Raw genomic sequence first — 20,735 nt, 5'->3', positions numbered from 1 at the left:
AAACTAGGTCCTTTGTTGCATGCGACATTCAGCTTTACACCTGCCAAAAGCCGTCTTACACTCGTGTACAGCCACCAGCCAGGTATGAGTAAGCACATGAGAAACTGGGTCGGGGTTTGCAAGTGTAGACGGAGTCCTTGCCAACAGCAGGTCGGGTTTTTGGGCGCGTGCCAGAGAACGCAGTGACCCAGTCCCTGAAAATATCCTCCCCAAGGACTTCAACCGCAGCAGCGACTGGCTTGTAAACAACTCTGGAAGATATGCTCATGAAAAACTTGAACCCTGATGAGATCTCTGAATTTTCATGCATTGCTAGAAAACGTTAAAGGCTGACAGTAAGTGAGGACTGATAAACTGAAAGAATTTGTCTTATAACTCATATTTCAAGAAAACCACAGCTAGCTGCAAAAAAGTAAAGAGTGGCTGCTGCACAGATGATGAACAGTGCTGATTGGGTTCAACTGCTGGGCGTGGGTGATAACTTCATTTTCATCTACAAAGCACAGTAAATTACACCTGAGTCATGTGGTATTTTCCCCTCTGGATAGGCCTAAGAGACAAATTGGGAAGTCTTTCTAATTTATGGTGGCTCACAAAACAACGCTGGTTGACAAAGGTTACTGAGTGGGCCCATCTTTCACTTCTTTTCACCACCACACTAGGACCTTAAACCCCACAGTGCCGACTGATGTGACATTTAATAGAAAAAAAATACATAAATTAATTACAGATGCAGTTAAGTAAGAATTACAAGACATTTCACTGTTTGATTGCAGTAAAGTAGTGGCTGACAGATTTAAGCTGCAATTTTAAGGTGTGCCTAGTGTAACTGTCATAATGTTGAAGCTCCATGTAGTGATTTCCTGTTTTATTTTGAAATTTCTGCACCTTACTCTGAAGTTCATTGGATTTCAAGCCTCTGTTCTGTTTCCCGTCCCTATTCCTTAAGCTACATTCACACCAGAAGCATTTTTGCAGCGATGTGACATTCACAGACCAGAAAAAGTCAACATTTAGCAACTTTGAGCAACAGGGGAGTTTTTCCTTCCCACTGTCGCCAACTGCTTGTTGTCGTTGGATTGTTGGGGGTTTTCTCTCTATTATTGAAGGATTTTTACCTTAATAAAATAAAATAAAACTGAACTGAATTGAATAATCAAAGATCTACAGATCGATTTCGCAGTATAGAACAACCTCATTGGCATGTGTCATATTGTTTGTTGCTATAACATGAATTAGTGTTACTGCTGTAAGCTTCAAAAAACAGACTTAGACATTAAAACTGTAATACAATCCTGCATGTCCTTACCCCTGTACTCTGGATTAACTTCCTTGCCTTTCTTGAACTATGATGATGTATCAGCTTGTCTTTAGGTCCTCTGTGTTTATGAGAATGCATCATCAGAATCATCTCAATAAGTACCTTGAAAATGAACATGCAGAAGTCTTTGGGGGGCATTTTCTGTTAGATCTTAACACTAAATTAATCACCTCAACACTGCTAAATAGTTATAACCGCTTACATTTGCCAAAGGAAAAGAAATATTGTTTTGTTACCACGGAAATGTACAGTTTTGTATTCATAAAGCCAGTATATTACTGTATTTTTACAGGAATTTCAGTGTTTGAGTTAAGTATGTGACCTGGGTAATAAACTGTTAATGTATCCCATAATTAAACCACTTACTTTCATTTTCCGGGCCTACATCAAACAAAAATGTGAGTAATGTTTGTTATGTAGCAAGTTTAAAGAGAAAAGCACAAATAGCTTTTTAGCAGAGTTACAAATGTAGGGAACTGTGCGGGCAAATCATGTCAAGGGAAAGAGAGCAATGCATGATCTCTAAAAGTGAGTTCACCAGTCAAATTATTCTGCAGGCAACATGACAGAGCATGAACTGTGGTGAGACATGAAGTCAGCTTCATAAAACAAGTTTTAGGGTATTATATCTGCAAGTTATTGCCTTCATTGAAGTGTCTGACTGACATACAGCAATAAGCTGTGGCACTTCCCTGCCCGCAGGCGGTGTTTTCCTCAAAGCAAAGCAGTGGCATCATTAACTTTGGCAGCTGCCTCCAGTGAAGTCATAACAAAAGAGGGAACCGAGAGAAAGGGAGACAGGGAAGCGTAACGGGTGAGATAAAAAAAAGAAAGAAGAAAGACAAAGGTTGGGGCAGTCCACCAAAGTTGTGTCATTCATAGGAAGGAGAGGAAAAGAAGGAAGGCGGGAGTAGAAGCGGGTGGGGCTGAGGTGGTTACCTGGATGCCTGGATTACCTGGCTGGCACAAAGGAGGGAGTGAAGGATGAGTGTGAGACAAAGAGGTGGAAAAACAAGAGCGGAAGTATGTGTAATTACAGGGACAGGCTGAGTCTGAGGCGGTAATAGCACACAATGCGTGACACATCTGACGTGCCAATGATAGTGTTCCTGTCATAGTGGGGCTGTCGCCAGGGTTTACCTCGCCACGGTTACAGTAACCAAGGAGTATACAAGGGACAAGAAAGAGGGGAGGACCTTTCCTGATTTTAACCACGGAAAATTAGCGAGAAGCCACATTTTAAACTTCACAAAAATAAAACCCATTGTTTGATACTGGAGGGAAAAAACTTTGTTTTCATTGATGAACTTCATGCATCTTCACAGTAACTTCAAAAATATGAGAATTTATGAGATATGACAATAAAGTTTATAATAAAAATAGAGTATTTTATAAAGAAAAACTTCCTGGTCATAGTGTAAATTTGTCTTTCATCTACCATAATGTTTGTCTTCCTATAATAAAGAACATATTTCAGCTTCACAAACAAACATTTGCTGCTTTAAGGGGTTGCTTTGTCCATCTGTGATAAAAGCGCTTCAGTTAAAGCTGCAAATCAACAAGAAAACAATGACTGAAAATGCTGTCAGCAATTACAATTCCTTCTTTTAGTGATTTGATAAACTTCACTAGAGCTGGCAAATTAACTTAAAGCAAAGAAAGACAAACAGGACTGCTTCAGCCGAGCTTTCCCTCTTTAAACGAGCAGTTAACACCACCCCGCTAAAGGTAAAGTTAAACAGGATATTAGAGCTGTGCACACATTTGTTTTGGTTCGGTTTACATTAGCTGCCAGCCAGATACATCACCCTAAGCTAAACCAGCAACCTGCGCCATTACTACTCACAGCAGCAGCATTACTGTGGACTCTGGTGGGTAAATAATGGGTCGATTAAAGAACATTAGCAGTAATGAGAAAGCCTCTCTTCACACCACACATACACACCTTGTCTCCGCACAGGCGCTTTCCAGACCACCACCACAGTAAACTGACAAACAAAAGAAGATGTGTTTCTCCTGCACAGGCATGCATAAGTATGCCAAAGTAAAGGTGTCGTGGGGGGGAAAAACTGAGCGTTAAGGTAAAGGAAACTGAAAGTCTACAGAGGATGGGAGGTTAAATTGCCATAGTGTCTACTTTAAAATCAATAAAAAGGAAGCCACAAAACAAAAAAGTGGAACGTATCGGCCACAGTTTTAGCTACGTCTATGATACAAATGTGGTATAGTCCACAATAAAGAGGTGAAATGTCAGCCAGAAGAACATGCAAGGTTTAAGGGTTTCCTTCACTAAGATGATGATTTTATATAGAAAGTTGCAGATCCACTGTTTGACTTATATTTGTGTGGATGCCCTCAAAGGCATCCACACTATTGAGTTCCTGTTTCTCTTTAAACTTTTTGTGTGGATGCCCTCAAAGGCAAACATTTCTTTCAGTTAACAATTAAACTTTTTTAACTCTTTTCAACACAAATCCCAGTTTTTTCAGCTATTTTCAGCAAAAACATCTTTTCAGAGGAATTCTGAAAAGAGTTCTGCAGAACTCTTTTCAGCAGGAATTCTGCTAATTGAACTCTTCAGCAGAATTTTCAGAATTTTCACCTCTTTTCAGCCCAAATTTTGCTTATTCACCTCTTCTGCAAAATTTTCAGCCTTTTCACCTGTTATTAGCACAAATCTCAGCTGTTTTCAGAAAAAACTCTTTTGAGCAGAAATTCTGCTGATTCACCTCTTTTCTGCAAAATTTTCAGCCTTTTCACCTCTTATCAGCACAATTCTCAGCAGCTTCTGCTCATTTCAGTAGAATTGTTGGTCTCTCCACTTCTTCTTTGTGAGAATGAGTGTGACTCATTGAGAGTGACTCATCGAGAGTGACTTTGGCTCAGTGAGATGAGTAGCAGCCTTGAGACTAGGAGGGCCAGGTTCAAATCCTGCTCATGGCAACATTTTTTTTCACCACTTTTCAGCAAAAATTTCTCTGTCTTTACCCCTTTCAGTAGAATTTTTTGCTTTTCACCACTTTTCAGCAAAAAAAATTCTGCTTCTTCACCTGTTTTCAGCAGAATTTTCAGTTTCTTCACCGCCATATAACTTTTTGCAAGTTTTCAACTTTTTCAGCTTTTTCAGCAGGCAACTTCAGCGTTAAGGCATCCACACAGCATTTTCGCAGGAAATGCAAATTTTTTCTAATTGTACTATTGAGTTCCTGTTTCTCTTTAAACTTTTTGTGTGGATGCCCTCAAAGGCATCCACACTATTGAGTTCCTGTTTCTCTCTAAACTTTATTCTTCAAGTTGCTCCCCCGTTTTTCGGCACTTAACTACTCCCTCAGTTTTCAGCCGATTTTCTCCGTTCAAACTCTAAACTGTTCTGCTCTTTCTGCTAATTCCAGCTATGACTTTTGGTGTTTATTACTATTATACTTTTTAAAATATTACACTTTTTTCCTTTAATTTGTCCCATTGAAATGAATGGAAAACTTCCACAATTCTGCTAAAACTTGCTTGTTTTTGAAACGTAACTACTTCCTCATACTTTCACCCAGAAACTCCATTCAAACTTTAAAATGTTCTCAGATTATTGGGCTATTGCTGTGTGATTCAGCTTTTTCAGATCTTCTACCGTTTTAATTTTATACCTCTTTAAGTTTTCAGTTCCAAAATTGTGATTTTTCAGAAAATACATGCGTTGCTATGGTTGCTATGCAATTAACTCAGAGTGTGTGCTGGTCTGTTCTGAAGTTTCTCTTCATGTCCGAACAACTTCTTGCTACTCACTCAATTTTCACTCAACCCCCACAAATTATACATCAAAACGTAGGTATTTTTGCTGGCTTTCAGACAATGTCACTATCTTTATTGTGATAAACTTTTCATCTTTTTCAGCTTTTCAGCAGACAGCTTCAGCGTTAAGGCATCCACACAGCATTTTCGCAGGAAATGCAAATTTTTCTAGTTTAAATTGTACCCCATAGATCATTATAAGATCACTTTGCCTTAATGTTGATCATTCTTTTTAACAATAGGCATGAACATTTGGTCATGATTTGATCATAATTTGAAAAATAAACTATTATTGTGATGCATTTTAGTTCACTCTTAGCTCTTTAAATATTACAGCTGTCACCAGACTGGAATGCTTTAAACAGCCTGACAGCGGTGGTAGATTATAAAAAGAAATGCTCTACTAATTCTTTTTTATCAGAATTTAAGCTTCTTAAGGCTAAAATGCTAACAATGTCTCCTCTATTTATACATCCTGATTTCTTGGAGTAATATTAGCATCTATTTGCAATAGATATATCAAGTATTTACTCCTCTTTTAGCTCTGAGTCTCTTTCGTCTCCTTAAAGAAACATGTGGTTTTCCTCCATCCATCCATCCATCCATCCATCCATCCATCCATCCATCCATCCATCCATTTTCTTTGCCGCTCCCAGCCACCTCCTCCTGCACATTCATCAGGATACCACGGTTTTCCCAAGCCCAAGGGAAGAGATGTTCTGTCTCAGGGTTTCCTCCCAGTAGGACCCAAACTACCTCAACTGGCTCCTTTCCATGTGGAGAAATAGCAGCTCTACTCTGAGACTTTCCCAAATGGCCAGGTTCTTCACCCTGTGTTCCTGTTTGAAGCAACCCTTCAAATTAAGCTAATTTAAGCCACTTGTATCTGCAGTCTCCTTCTTTTGGTCACTAACCAGAGCTTGTGGCCATAGATGAGGACAGGAACATAGACTGACCGGTAAATTGAAAGCTCCACTTTCATGCTCAGCTCTCTTTTCAGCATATTGGTATAGCATCTGCGTCACAGTTGTCGTCGCACCAATCCGTTTGCCAATCTACCCAAAATCATGAACAAGACCATCAGATACTTAAACTTAAACTTCTCCACTTGGGGCATCAACTGGAGAGGGCACTCAGCCAATTTCTGCCAGAGAACCACGATTTTATAAAAATAATGAAATACCAAAACATAGGTGGGGGAAGATCTTGTTTCAGGATAAAAGAAGATACCATCAAACAAGCTAAGACATCATCAAAACACCTCACCCCACTTTCCTTCCCCACTCCTTTCTTTTCTTTATATCGCTATATGCTCTAGCTGTATCTGCAGTGAATTTGCTCATCTTCCTTTCATGAAAGGCAAAAAACCAAAGGACAAAGTGCAATAAACAAATCTGCAGAGAGCGGGCGGAGGAATGTTAAGCTGTCGCTGCAGCCACAAACCCCCGCTGCCTTTGTTGTGCTCAGACGAACTCTGACCTCTGAGTTTACTGTGACCAATCGTGGGACAACCTGACAGCATGTGCTTGATCCAAAGAAAATGAGTCAGAACTGATATGTGAAAGTAGCTGTGCCAAGAATTGGCAAATGGAGGGGAATGTTGCCATAACTTTTAAAGTTCAACCGCGACGCTAAAACTGACAGTTGACAGACAAAAACACAGTGGTTCCAGTTTGCACCAATATTGGCAAATCCCAACTTCAGGTCTGATAACGATCTTCTCACCTTCTGTAACACATAAAAGACAAATTTTCAGTCAACTTTATCAACTGTCCTGAACACGATCCACACCCAATAACAGATGTTTCGTGGCTTCTAACCATAGCTTTTAAACTGTTTTAAGAAAACATAATTTTCACAATATTCACTTTCACATCAATGAAGTCAAACATGGATCAATGCAAAAACATGACAATCGGGGCTTTTAGCTGGATTGTATAACAGAAACAGTGTTACAAAATCTCTGTTAAATAAGGATTCAAAGAAGAAAAAGAGCTGTTGTCTGACAGTTTTGACATTATTTCCAACAAAAAAAATTTCTTCCAACTCAAGTTTCTATTAATTTTTACAATCAATCCAACTGAACCATTTATTTTTCTGCACAGATGCAAGTGGATCTATGCTGGGTCCCTCACTGTAGACTTCCAAGTAAAATAAAGTATCTTATTGTACCTTTAGGGAAACAACAGCTTGTCAGCAGGCCTGTACACTGAAGGGTAATGTTACTGCACCCTTGAGAGGTATTACTTCTTTGTAGTCCAATGTGGTTTGTACCTTCACTCTTGAACTCCCAACGACATGACTGTATGCTTATGTACAAGTACATTTTACTCATCATACTGTCATTAAGTCTGGATTATACTTTTTGCCTCAGCAAGTCCGCTTTGATTCAAATTCCATCATCAGACGGTTAGTGCAGTGCTTGCCTGTTTTTGGTAATTACTTGGTCTTTTGCAGCTTCAGCCACCAGAGCAATGATAGGTTCAGATCCTGAAGTTTGAACAGTGCTAACATCTCCAGCATATTTGCCCATAACCACCACCACTAAAACCAAAACAGAACGTATTAAAACCTTAAAATCTACAAGTTAAATCCACAGATTTGGCTGTATATAGACTGTCTCGTGATAATTTACCATTCCATAATATTTTCTGTACAGGAATAACACAAACATAGTTCCCCAAAGATGAAACATGCTTCTTGTTGCATCATATGCCATTATTAGGAATCAAATTAACCAGTTCCTGGCAGTAACTTTTCAGTTCAGTGTTTCTGAATTATTACAGAATAAGGCGAAGGCAATGAGAGAAGCAAATGAAGAAGACCAATCAAACCAATCAAAATATAAATTATACAGCTTTTCATTTGATTGATTTGATCAGTCCAATATAACAGAAGGTAATCTGAAGGTAAACCAACTTAGATGTAGAGAATGCAGTGGACAGTTTCTCAGCTACCACTCAGCGCAATTATTTTATGTGACGTTTCATTCAGACCTTCTCTGTCTGGTTTTTGGTTTCACACTTGGCTCTCCCATCACATGAGATTCGAAATTTGTGTACATGGTACCTGTAACATCATGAGAAGCCAGCATGTCCTTTTACATAATTAGATGAGGGTATTTCCCGGTAAAAAAAACAAACAACAAAAGCTCAGGGTGTCTTTCATCCCACCTGCACTGGACCTAAACGGATGTGTATGATTTTATGGGGAAACATGCACCAGTGCTTGCAAGCACCACACAGGTAGTAGGGTCTTATCAGTGGGTGTGGGAGAGGAACGGTCTAGGCTTTTCAACAACATATTAAAGCTGCTATGTTTGGTTTAGTGTTCCTAATGTACTTAGTTACGTGTTTTAAGTAGACCTGAGGGGGAAAAATTAAAATTCCAGCTTTGAAGTCATAAGCAGAAACCAGAAAAATGGCACGCGTGAGTAAAAAGTGATTTAACAGAAAAGGGAATGGAAGGCAGTCAGTAAGAAAATAAGAGAGTTAAATAGCAGAGACAGAAGAGGCGTCTGCCTAAGGCTACGTCCACACTAGCCCGGATAGATTTGAAAACGCTTTAGTGTGGACGTAGCCTGAGAGAACTGTGAGAACTGAGAGAGAGCAGCACGACCCAGTCACATCAAACTGATTTACCAGGTGGCTCTTTATCACATTTCAAAACAACAGCAGAACTTTTTTATAAACTTGACTAATCTCATCCTGTCCCAAGCCTTCTTCCCATGGGGAAACTACACTATGGTCTCGATCGTTCCCACTGCCACTTGTGGCACATATAAACTAAAAGTCATATGCAACCCCTGAAGTATTTTAACCTGAGGAAAAGTCTTAAATCATTTTAATTAGATTTGACAGCTTTCACTACATTTTCACAGTTTGGCTGCATCATCTTTGTTTTCCATCTTAAATACAGTAAAGTTTTCAACAGTTTCCCCTTAATTATGATTTGTCGATATAAGGCTGATTTTGGAATTTACTGTACGAGGAAAATCTGTCATAATCTGCACCCTTTCCTTTCCTCTTTCTTACGTAATTCACACAGGTTACACAACACGTCCTTGAAAAGTGAGAATTATACTGTATGACCTCACCGTGACATTTAACTCAACAAAAAAAATTCTTGCTTAAGCCCTGAAGGCACATTTTTAAAACCTTCAAACTGAATAAATTATCAGGGAAGAAAGTGTGGACGTTTTTTTAACGTGTGATATATAGCCATAACTCCTGTTAACCCAAACAGATGTCTCATTAATCAATTAATTGCTCGATCCTAAAGTATAAGAAAATGGTGAAAAATTGCCATTTACATTTCTCAGAGCAAAACGTTGTATTTCCTTTGTTTGAGCAAGAGCCAAAAACTCAGAAGAATCTTCATATTTTTAATTTAAAATTGATTAAATTTATCCGCCAATTATCATAATAACTGTTTTGATAAATTGAACAACCTTAAATGCATCTAAATAAGCATTAAACAGGAGAGCACTACTTTAGTAATCAATCACACTTTAGCTTTTTTAAAGAAAGAAAGAGAAAAAGGTTGTGGGGAACTACTATTCACACCACAAATCAACTAGTAATGGATTGCCTGACTTATGGAAACAGAGAGGGCAAGAAGTGATAGGAAAACTGGGCGTGGAGGGGGGTAATGATCGGGTGAAGAAAGGCGAGGAGGAGGGCAGGAGGGAAAGGAAGAAGGAGGTGGGGGGGAGAACTCTGTTGTGTTGTGTAGGGTCTAGAAACCACAAATCAAGCAGTGATTGGTCCCTTCACTTAGCGTTTCTGGAATGTTCCAGTCTATAGCACCTGCAGGGAGCGGGAGACAAGTCCTGCCAAGCACTGGAGGAATTCAAGGGGGGAAGGTGGTAGGGTAAAGGAGGTGGCTTTTCCTGCATCAGCTGGTAGTCAGTTAAAAATTAATTATGAAATATGGAAAGTAAATATCTGATAAAATAGGCCAAACTATCTGATTACACTAAATAATACGCCAACACTGAGTACTCACGGTCCAGTGGTAATACAGGCAAAGATTCTTTGGGCTTATTTGACAGAAGTCAGTGAATTTTCCTGTTATTCCTAAACATTTCATGAGCACAAACCTTAACCCAATGAAATAAACTTGGTTTTGTTTTTCGTGTGTGGGTGTGGGGCCTTTGTTCGAGAATTATGAGCTTCTTCCTGAGAAAAAAAAATCTGAATTCTGAGTTTAAATCAGAATGTGATTTAAGTTAAAATTTTGAAACAAAAGTCGTAATTCTGAGACAAAAAAACCCATAATTTTTGAGTTTTCATCCAGAATTCTGAAATTTAAATAAAAATTCTGGAGGACAGTAAGAACCATGAGGAGAAAATTCAGAAAAAAAACATCACGACCCAAAAATGCTTTACTCAGAATTCTTCAGTAAGTAAAGGGTTTTCTGCCAAGCGTGATTCAAATCAGCAATGCCAAAAATGTTCTTTATGCCAGAATAAATACATTAAATTATAAATTTTCAAAACACCTGTGTGTTAAGGACAATGATGTGAATGAAATTAAACAACACCTAAGAGTTTCATCATCTCATCTGTCAGCAGATTGAGACTCAGTGGTACATACAAACGTGCCCAGCTGGGTCAAAACAAATCTAAAGAGTTGATTTCTTCTCTAGTTTTTCTGGACTCCCTGCTTTCATTGCCATCATAACGCCTCCCCTCTCCTCACCATTCTTCCTCACTCCTGTGTGAAGTTTCCCTTGTGCCAACAGTAGTGTCAGTTCTAACAGAAACCATGCAGAGGCTCCTACAGATGCTCGTTCTCTCCATATGCGTTCACTAAGTGGTGAAATAATTTATAAATACAGCAGCCAGTCTACTTAAACTACTACTACTACACAAGCAAGCAAACCAAAACCAATGTCACAACTCAGGCCACTACCAGACGTACTTCTTTTGACTGACAGCATAACAGATAGGTGTGGACACCGTGACCAATCACCCATTGGTTAGTGAAGTGTCCTTTTGAAGCCTCGAGCTGAGTGTGCCTCAAAAACATGTCAGAATGTGTGACATCAGCTAAAATCCCCCTTAACTTTAGCTTTAGGCGGCTAAAGCATAATTATGGTTAAGATCGGCTGTGCCTGAAATAATGCACTCACGACTTCATTTGTAAAATATTCAAAATTTCAGACACTATTCATTTTCTTGGCACTGTTGGTTGTATCATTGTAGACACACAATGCTGATCAGATAAATAAATTAATACTGACATGAACTTTGGTCATAAATACTTACTATACCAAGTTAAATTAATATGTACAAAGGTTTTGTGGCACTTGTTTTGTCAATCTATCTTTTTTTTACTTCAGTGCATGATGGGATATGATTCTTAAGGTGGTACCTATTTATATATATATTGTTCACTAGGTTAGGAAGGCACTATATGACACCTTTAAGTGCACTATATAGGGTATAGCAATACTCGCTAAAAGTTCGGACAGCACTTCAAAATGGCCAACACACTATATGGTGAGTAGTACAGGATTTTCACAGTTATTATGTACTCTGGCAGTTATGCCTTGCAGGTGGATGCACTTTTTCCTTCAAAACTGCCCTAATCGATTCACCACAGTGCTTGAAACTCTCCTTTGTTGCACACTGACAGGACAGGATCATATCTGCATACCTTGATGCAAATCTCATGCTGCATCAAATCCTTTGCACTTGTTTTTTTTTTCCTTTCAGAATGCCTACTGCTACTATCTTATACAGCTACAACATGCTAACTTATTCTAGTTCTACATATATCCAGACAAGACTCCATATGTTTACTGACTAACAGTTGGGCTTCTGCAAGTAATGCATTCACCCTAACCTGGGGCTATCTTCTCACTTTGTTCCATTGAGAGATAAACATTTGCTCTTATCTTGATGGAGCTGACGGCACCTGACAAACACCTTCCTGCACTCAGTGGTGCAAAGACAGGAATGAAATTCATATTTTAATTCATCCCAAAATGCAAACTTTAGCACGCACTACTGCAGCGGTACCCAAAGACTTAGTTACCATGGTTATGAAAGCCAAGACCACCCAATGAAGTCATCTGTCACTCACTCAGTCACCAACTCACACACACACACATACACAACACAAAACAACAGGGAGGCGGGAAGTGGGCGGAGGAGTCAATTCAAAGTCAGTGCAGCTCCATCAGCTGATTCCTGTTGGGACACAGGAAGTTTTCTGCCACTGAGTCGCTTTAATGTCAGTCAGTCTTTGCTGAAGCACAACCTGAGCAGCATTTCCTGCGACTCCCTCAGCTGGGAGAGCACAAGAGCGAACTGCATGTAATTACTGCATTATAGCACTTTTTACTTTTTTCATTCGTCCTTCAACTGAAGACAGTGAGCAGACCTTCAGAGGCCAGCCTGAGCATCTCCAGCATGACAAAGTCAAACACATTTTAAATGCTCTTTCCCAGCAATATCTACACAATGATCTGATATTTTGTCAGTTGTGGAGACTATGTGCTGTATTTTCAGTGGCTTCCCCAGAGAAAAGACCAATTTTGACCTCTGACATCATCAAACAGCGCCGCTGCTCTTTCTTATTCTAATTTTTATTGTAATGGTTTCGGCGCTGCTTTCATTCACAGCTTAATCAGCTTCTTTTGGTGCGAACCTGAGTAAACTATCATTTCCACTTCTGTTCATTTGATTGTTTGCTTTTCCACCAATGTCAAGAAGATGGAATTAAGCAATGCAAGATCCCAACTTCTCATTTACTCCCGTAGGACATACAGACTTGTATCCAGCTTTATAACAATGAATTTCTAAGGATTTCCAACTGGTTTTTAAGAGGTTTATGCAGCCGTGAGATAAGAAAATTATCTCACCTCATGAAGGATACCACTTCTTCCCACATTTCCTCCATTTATAAGCAGTTCTAAGTGTTTAATATCTAGTTTTTAAGCATTACGATGCAACTGGAAGGTTATTATGGTTGTTATTGTTATATCTGTGTTGATATCACTTCATGTGTTGCAAAAATGCAAAACACATCTGTAAAACTGCTGATAAATCATAGAGATACACTGATTGTTACATGTTTACATATCTTGACATTTAAAGCAGCAGTGTGTTGTTTTTATTTTGCTGTTAATCTTGTTTGTTACCGTATGTATTCCTTTCTGTAGCAAGAAGACAACAACGAAAAAGCTATTTTGACACCTGTTTTTGAACTTTTAGCCCGCACAACACTTCCACCACACACCAGATAAACATCACTGTATGGATAAGTGCACACCATAATCTAATTTTAAAACAGTAAACAAACACAGTATAGATGCATTCCTAACAAATACCACACAATACTGAACACTTTAGGAAAAATAATTATGCTAGAAGTATTTTTAAGAAGTTTGCAACTTTAAGTATTTTACAGGAGATACAAATCAAATTTTAAATAGTGCATAACTTAGTAGAGAAACAAATAAAAACCTTTACATCATACATTGCAGATATGCTGTACTTTCAGGGGTGCGGGCCGTATCATGTAGTGGCTTAACCTTGGTTTGTTTTTTTATTATGCATTAAATAAGTGTGCATCATGGATGTTCAACAGGGCGTAGACTCATGTGTTACAAGATCACTTGGGCCTAAAGCAGTTTTTGCTGTTTATTTTTCCTTGTAAGCAGGAGAGAGAGATCTGTCCCCATCACATTTTTATATGTAATATAAGAGGACAACTGAATAGTGAAGCATTAATGATGCACAGAATGCATAAATAAATGTAAAAAGTCATGGTTAAAAGATTAAAAAATACAGCCCGCATGTCTGAAAAAATACATCATATACACAATATGAGAAAAAGTCAGAATTCTAATTTTAATCTCATAATTCTAGAAAAACAAAATCCAAAAAACCTCCCCTATTTTTTCTTCAGTGGCCCTAATCCTTTTCCCTAACCACTGAGTATTTCTATGTAAATATATAATTACACTGCAGTTTCAGATAAAATGCACTGATGTTCCATTCTCGTCTAGAGGAATTGCACTCTATTTTGCGAACCTTATTATAAAATGCAAAAGAAATTATCAATAAACGGAAACAAATTGGGCCTGAAGTAGCAAAGCCCTCCACTATTTTCAATCCCCTCTGCAGAACCTCATCAAGTCAGCAGAAAGGTGTGGCTTGGAAAGGCACGCCGGCCCGATATCCTCCTAATTCTTAATATTCATCAGCGGGGCGGGCTTTGGATTGCAAATAACTGCGAGCGGGCCCACTCAAATATGAACTGGGTTTTTTTCGGTGCATAAATGTGGAATTAGTTCAAAGCTTAAAAAAGAGACCCACATACCGTGCAGTGTCTGGCACAAACGGTGCAACAAGCGCGTCTGCAAATGTAATTTACTTTAAATGACAATAACACAAGGCAATGAAAGACTGACTCTATTTAATAAATACAGTTTTTTTTAGAGGAAATATGATAGAAATGGGTAAAAGTATCACCATATGCTTCAGGCAGAGCCCATGCACAGCATGGATGACCTGTGTGTCGGCGATGTATGACAGTAACTTTGTAACACTGTAAGTCATGCAGCTATCGCACTTGTTTTTAAAGAGACACCAAGCTCCCCATTTTGGTCACAGCTCAGCTGCTCTTTCACGAAACACAGCTCCATCTAAATCGGTTGTTTATGAGTCTAATCTGCGCTAAATAAACCAAGCGGGGATCCTCTCCACCTGAAGGAGTGTAACAGTAAACGAAAGGGACTTACTCCGAGTGCAGACTTCGCCGCGAAGGTCAACGCGATCACACAAATCCTGCAAAACAAAACAAAAAAGCCTTTTAGTTATTTTCCCTCCCAACTTATTACTCAGCAGGTACAGCAGCGAGCAGTGGCAGGGGCAGCCTGCAAAGCCGAAAACTAACTTTGGAGAAATAAGTTTGCAGAGCAGTTTTTAAAAGAAATCAAAAAATAAACCCTTACAGGACTTTCATATTGATCCGACTGGTGGAAGGGGGGAAACCACAGGTAGAGCTCGATCCCCTTATCTTCACCAGAAAGGCACCGCTTCAAACGCGCTCATCGACGGCTCCAAAAAACCCCTGTCATCTACCCGGAGACAGAGACAGAGGGAGAGAGATAAAGTAGTCCCACTGACAAACGCCCCAATTTTAACACATAAAGCTCCAAGCATTAAAAGCCAGCCAGCGTTGAAATCACACGTTTTGTTGATTTCAACGCATAAAAATCTGAGCTTATCCAACTCACCCCAGTGTTAGCGGTGCAGTCGCTGCTGCGCACTTCGTACTGGTGCGCTTCAACTCAGCAGCCTCAGAGAAGAGGAGGGGCCAGCACATGCCTCCATGCCTCTGACTGCCACCAAGGTACCGCCACATAACACACCTAGTACGGTTCGGACCAGCAAAGGGGGCATAGCGGTGTAAAGCAACTCTACAATCCAGGTTTTAATCAGTGAAAAAGCAACAAAAATACAGAAATTCTTTCAGAGACTACAAAGACTTTTAATCCACAAAAAAGCCCCACAGTTGTTCGCTTTCAGGTGGTTACTGAAGTTTAAAGTGGCCTTAGGACACTTGATGGAAAATTAATCCCCAAACAATCAACAGGGTGGATCTTAAAATTCCTAAATGTGTTTTCATACCATTCACCCACACATTTATGATAAATTTAAAAATTATTACAGCAGATCAGTTTTAGGGATCACGTGTACTTTCCCCGATCTCTGCTAATGCATACAACTGCTTGAATTAGTACTCTTGTAGCTCTGGAACACGTGTTTACCCTAGAGGGGCTTCAAAATCCTTTATTACAGTGTATTAACTTATCTTTTTGTGTCTTATATCTTTGGCATAGACTTTTCTGCAGCTTGTTTAGCTGTGGAGCACCACAGGGATCCTAACTAGGTCCTCTTCAGTTTTGGACTTGTTATATAGTTTTTATTCATGTTTATTTGCTACAGTCCCAATTTCAATCCTAACCATAAACCCAGTACTATAGTACTACAGTTATAACCTTGTACTATAATAATACTAAGGTACTTCATCAAATTTTACTTCAGATTTTTTTTTAGCAAACTTACTAGTGTAGAGCTTTCAACGTTTTTAGAAAGTTACAGAACGTATTTCATTTTTTAAGATGAGAAAATGTTAAGTCCAACTTGTGTTTAGATGATTTTAAATCATACAAAAATGCAAGAATCACTTCAACTGTGATGCTTTAAAAATTCATGATAAGCCCCCCCCCCCCCAAAAGTGCACTTTTAAATTATTCTACTGCAGGTCTTGATTCTGGTTTCTTTCACTCCGGTGATTGTAATATAGATTGTGCAATATTGCAACGGTTGGATGCTGAGATGGTGCTTACTGTGATTATGTGTGCTTATCAGTCCCAGCGTGTGCACATACAGTTTGATCAAACAGTAACTTCAGCAGCATGTGTTCATATAAGTTCATGCAACAGTCTTCATGCTTCACACCGCATTTAAAGGAAGGTGTGTGTGAAACGAGACAACAGGTGCCTTTTTATAGGAATGAGGTTTTATTCTGTACTATTCTACTACCAGCATTCCTCCGTCGGGAGAATGTGACCTGTAATAAAGTGGCAGGAATGTAACGTGCCGGGGCCTAAGGAAAAGAAAAGAAAAGAAAAGGTTTAATGTCAAACTCACAGCCTCAAGCGGTGGACTTGAGTCGATAGGCAGGAGAAAGAATATCCATCCGCAAGGTTCAAACATAATGATTATTTGGAGCATAATTTAACACGCCATAAACTTTTGGGCATTTGGACCTGCGTGGCTCACACTTACGACCAGACCTTGTTTCGCAAATCACCCCAAATTTATTTTTAATTAATTTTCTGTCTTGGGGAAGGTGCATATCCCTGATATTACTGCGCACCGCTTGTGGAAAGTAGATCCGGTGGGCAGGTTTACGAGTTCAGAAAAAGTGAGAGAGAGGGAACTGCAGAGGCGCAGGGTGCCAGAGCCAGGACCAAGCGCAACAACCGCCGACACGCCGAGAAGAAGAACGAGTTTCTTTATTTCTTTTCCACAGTGTGCGTGGGGGGGGGATCAGGGCTATGACACGCGTATAAAGAGCCCCAAACTACAGTGTTAACGCAGGCGGATCCTTGTTTTATTCCCCCCAAAAGATGAGTAAAGACTCAAAGTGCCTGCGACAGCTCGGTGCGACTCTGTTCTTTCTCGTCCTGTGCGCCGTGGTACAGCGATCCGACTCTGCGGTAAGTACGCTTCCAGTTCCTTGCACTGATTTTTCCCCCCGCTGCAGGAGAACCTGCAGAGACCCACCGGCTCCCTCAGCGAGCGAGTAAAGTTTCTAAAATAGAGAGTCTGCTTTATAACAAGTGCTTCTGCTCTAATAATAATAATCCCGGTTGCCGTTTCCGTTTTACTTGCAAATGAAAACCATGTAATTACATCAATGATACACCTCCGCGCTCAGCTTTCATGACTTTTTGACTGCTAGGATCCGAGACCACCTTCGCAGGACCTGCAGATTTTCTTGGTGGGAGATCGGACGGAGTTTCTGTCCTGCCTCCCTTCGTGCACATCTTCGCGTTTCGCTTACCTGCGGTTATTCTTTCCGCCCTGTGTCTGTATTTTATTCCTATTATCGCGTCAAGAACTCGGACGGACTCTGAGCTCGGTGTGTGGAGGGAAAGCTGCGCGCCGATGCTTCCCCCTGCTTAAGAGCCCGCTTGTGTCCGGATTGAACCACGAACAGCGGAGCTGCTGTTCAGTCTTTTGTGCGTAATTTAGTTTTGGTGACCTGAAAGAGGGAACTGTGCGTGTTTCTCGCCAGGTGTGTGCAGGTGTGCTTTAAGTTGACGGCAGCTGCTTTCAGACTCACACTAAAGTGTAGAGAAATGAAACCCATATTTACTGCAGCTGATTAATCTGCATTTGAGAGATGATTCAGAAACAGCAACACAGGTGGGGAAGTGTATGAGCGCACTCGCACTTTTCCTCTCTTCGCCCGCCACATCTGTTTAAACTGGTGCCTCCTCATCCTGTAGATCTAACATGTCAGGATGCCGATGCATCACCAAATCAGTGCAAGTGTCTCTCACTCTGGCTCCTCATGTAATATTACATGAATATTCCCTCCTCATTGATTATTAATGAGGAGTGGCTGCACGCCCACCACACACCAGGCGTGTCCAATCAGGTCTGCCCGCTGTTGGCTGTTCTGTAAGTCCTCTAACACAGCTATGCATGGTATGAGTGGGGTTTTTCATGTTTTTCAAATTATGCAGGAGACATTTGTGTGTTTCCAGATTTTATGGATTAGATTCAGTGTTTTGATGGCAACTGGAACACTGAACAGAGTGTGAGCATCCTGTGAAATAACAAAAACAGCACAGGATGAGGTCTAAGACTGAAAAATCAGCATTTGACTTTTTTTTGTCTGCTCAGAGTTTATAAAGTGATTAGAGATGAAGAATAAATCAACAGATAGAAGCTCTTTCCTCTCCTTCAGTTGTTATATGTCAAAACTATGGTTTGACCTCCTCCCTGCTTTGCTTGGAAGTTGTCTCGGCATGACAGAGATTAAGTTTACTGCAATATTTCACCAAGGCCACGAAGGTTTATCAAGGACCTTGAAGTAATCTGTTAAAAGGGTGAAAAAAAGAGAAAATTAACTAACAAACTTATAACTTTAATTAAGATAGTTACTTGCTGTATTAACGGTTTTATGACATTTGAGCATAATGATACACAAAAAAGTCACTGAACTTTCACAAATGGTCATTAATGTCTCAATAGATAATAGTAAATTAGCTGTATGTTTTGGACCTTTCCTTTCCTTTAGTGTAAAAGAACACACTTTAGGGAATCAAAAGTGTGTTCTTTCTCCATTAAAGCGCTCATTGAGTCCCCCTAGTGGAGGCAGTCTGCCCTGATTGTCACTGCTTGCACAAGAGATTGAAAGAAATGGTCTTTTATGGCATGTCTTTGTCTAAATTTCCAAACTTGCAGGATAAAAAAACCCTAAAATCAAAGACAAAGCAGCTTTGTTCCTGTAACTTAAGCTGACATTGTTTTAAGGTTTAAAATAAACAGACTGGTGTATGTGCAGAGAGTTTCTCATTAAGTTTGAAGGAGAGAGCGTCATAAGTCATTTTTATTGCTGTGTGTGTGTGTGTCTGTGTGTGTGTGTGTGTGTATTAATCCTCACAGATATCAATCTCCATTCAGCCAGGTGAGGGGGTTCAGCGGTAATGTATACCTGGAGGTTTTCCTTTGAACCCGTCACGCAGTGCAAACCACAAACACACACTTAATTTGATGCATGCTTTTTGCGCAGCAAGGGAGGCGCACACCTATATACATCCCCTCGCCCTACACGTGACCCACATCTCAGGTGGACTTTGTGCAGGGGCGGATCTGTCTGCTCTACAGCATGTATGTGTGTGTGTGTGTGTTTGTGGTGAGAGTTATAGTCAAAACATGGAGATCGGCAGAGGAGTATCAGCTAACACATCAGAGCTGCAGCTTCCAGGATGTCTTCTTCTTTGGTGTTTGGTCTCATTTTTGTCCCCCGATTTGTTTCCTAGGATCTTCTGTTTTCTGTCAACTCTTCTTTAATCGGTCTTCCCCCATCTACTGCACTCGGTCTTGTTCCCTCATGTAGCGCCATGATGATGATGATGACGATGACAATAATCAGTCTTGGCAGGAATTTTCCAGATGCAAGATGTACTGGTCATTCAATCAATCCTCTGCATGTTTAAGAATAATCACATTTATAACCACCATAAATCAGCCTGGACATCATGTAACTTCAACAAAACAAGTTTGCTCTTGGAACTCCTTCTCACTAGCAGAAGTTGTGGTAACTTTCAGAAAAAAATCATAGCGACAAACATGGACAGAACCTGGTGAATTTCATGCCAAAATTCCCATAGCTCTGACTTTCATCAAGCCCTTTTTTTGGTACTAGGCTTCTGGCTCCGGCACTGTTCAGTTCTTGAGTGTGTCAGCACCACATTAGTGGAAAAGTTGTACCTGTTTACATACTTCTTCTTCCCCTTTCACCTTCTGTATCTGCCTCCTTGTCTGTTTTCTTATCCTCCACTGCTCCACCTTTGTGTCTGTCCTTGAATGCAAATTCCATTTTTATCTAGCTTAAGGCTCCATAAGCAAGCAGCAGTGGAGGGAGCAACTCTCCAAAGACTCCCATGGATGGATATATTTAGAATATTAGAATCAACTATACGTGTACCCTGTAGGTAGGGATGGGTACTGGGCACCGGTTCTGACGTAAACGGTAGTAACCAGACCGAAAAGCAGCGCACGTTTCGGTGCTTTATTTCGGTGCTTTTTTTTACTGAGATGTCATACACTTTGGATTCTAGCCAATCATTTTACCTTTGCAAGCGTAGTAGGCGGGCCCAGGTACGTACGTTCTTTTAGAGCAGAGCTACAGATTAAAAATGCCCAAGGCGAAACAGTCAAAAGTCTGGCTGTACTTCACAGCAAAAGATGCAAACTCAGCAGCCTGCAACAAGTGCTTTAAGGTGATACTGTGCAAAGGAGGTAACTCCTCGAATCTGATGAAACACCTGGCGATGCATAGCGGGTTTTTTTTAGCGTATTTGATA

At 40.1% G+C, this 20,735-nt stretch overlaps 2 protein-coding genes across 7 annotated transcripts in view; one reads left to right on the top strand and one right to left on the bottom strand.

The window, feature by feature from the left end:
• The window catches only part of col4a6 (collagen, type IV, alpha 6), a 141,939-nt gene extending 126,521 nt beyond the window's left edge, over positions 1 to 15,418 (bottom strand). For all 4 annotated transcript variants that reach the window (XM_039610141.1, XM_039610140.1, XM_039610143.1 and 1 more), the window contains exons 1-3: positions 15,360 to 15,418; positions 15,075 to 15,200; positions 14,862 to 14,907 (exon numbers count right to left, since the gene is read on the bottom strand). In XM_039610141.1, the coding sequence (XP_039466075.1) occupies positions 14,862 to 14,907; positions 15,075 to 15,085 (57 nt within the window). In that variant the 5' untranslated portion in view covers positions 15,086 to 15,200; positions 15,360 to 15,418. The remainder of the gene's footprint in view (positions 1 to 14,861; positions 14,908 to 15,074; positions 15,201 to 15,359) is intronic.
• A 1,640-nt stretch (positions 15,419 to 17,058) lies between these two features.
• Positions 17,059 to 20,735, top strand: part of col4a5 (collagen, type IV, alpha 5 (Alport syndrome)) — an 86,013-nt gene continuing 82,336 nt past the window's right edge. For all 3 annotated transcript variants that reach the window (XM_039610139.1, XM_039610138.1, XM_039610137.1), the window contains exon 1: positions 17,059 to 17,351. In XM_039610139.1, the coding sequence (XP_039466073.1) occupies positions 17,262 to 17,351 (90 nt within the window). In that variant the 5' untranslated portion in view covers positions 17,059 to 17,261. The remainder of the gene's footprint in view (positions 17,352 to 20,735) is intronic.

The sequence above is a fragment of the Oreochromis aureus genome, linkage group 3 (genome assembly GCF_013358895.1).
Source record: "Oreochromis aureus strain Israel breed Guangdong linkage group 3, ZZ_aureus, whole genome shotgun sequence".
In the NCBI taxonomy this organism is placed as follows: Eukaryota; Metazoa; Chordata; class Actinopteri; order Cichliformes; family Cichlidae; genus Oreochromis; species Oreochromis aureus.
This window is presented reverse-complemented; position numbering and strand designations above follow the sequence as displayed.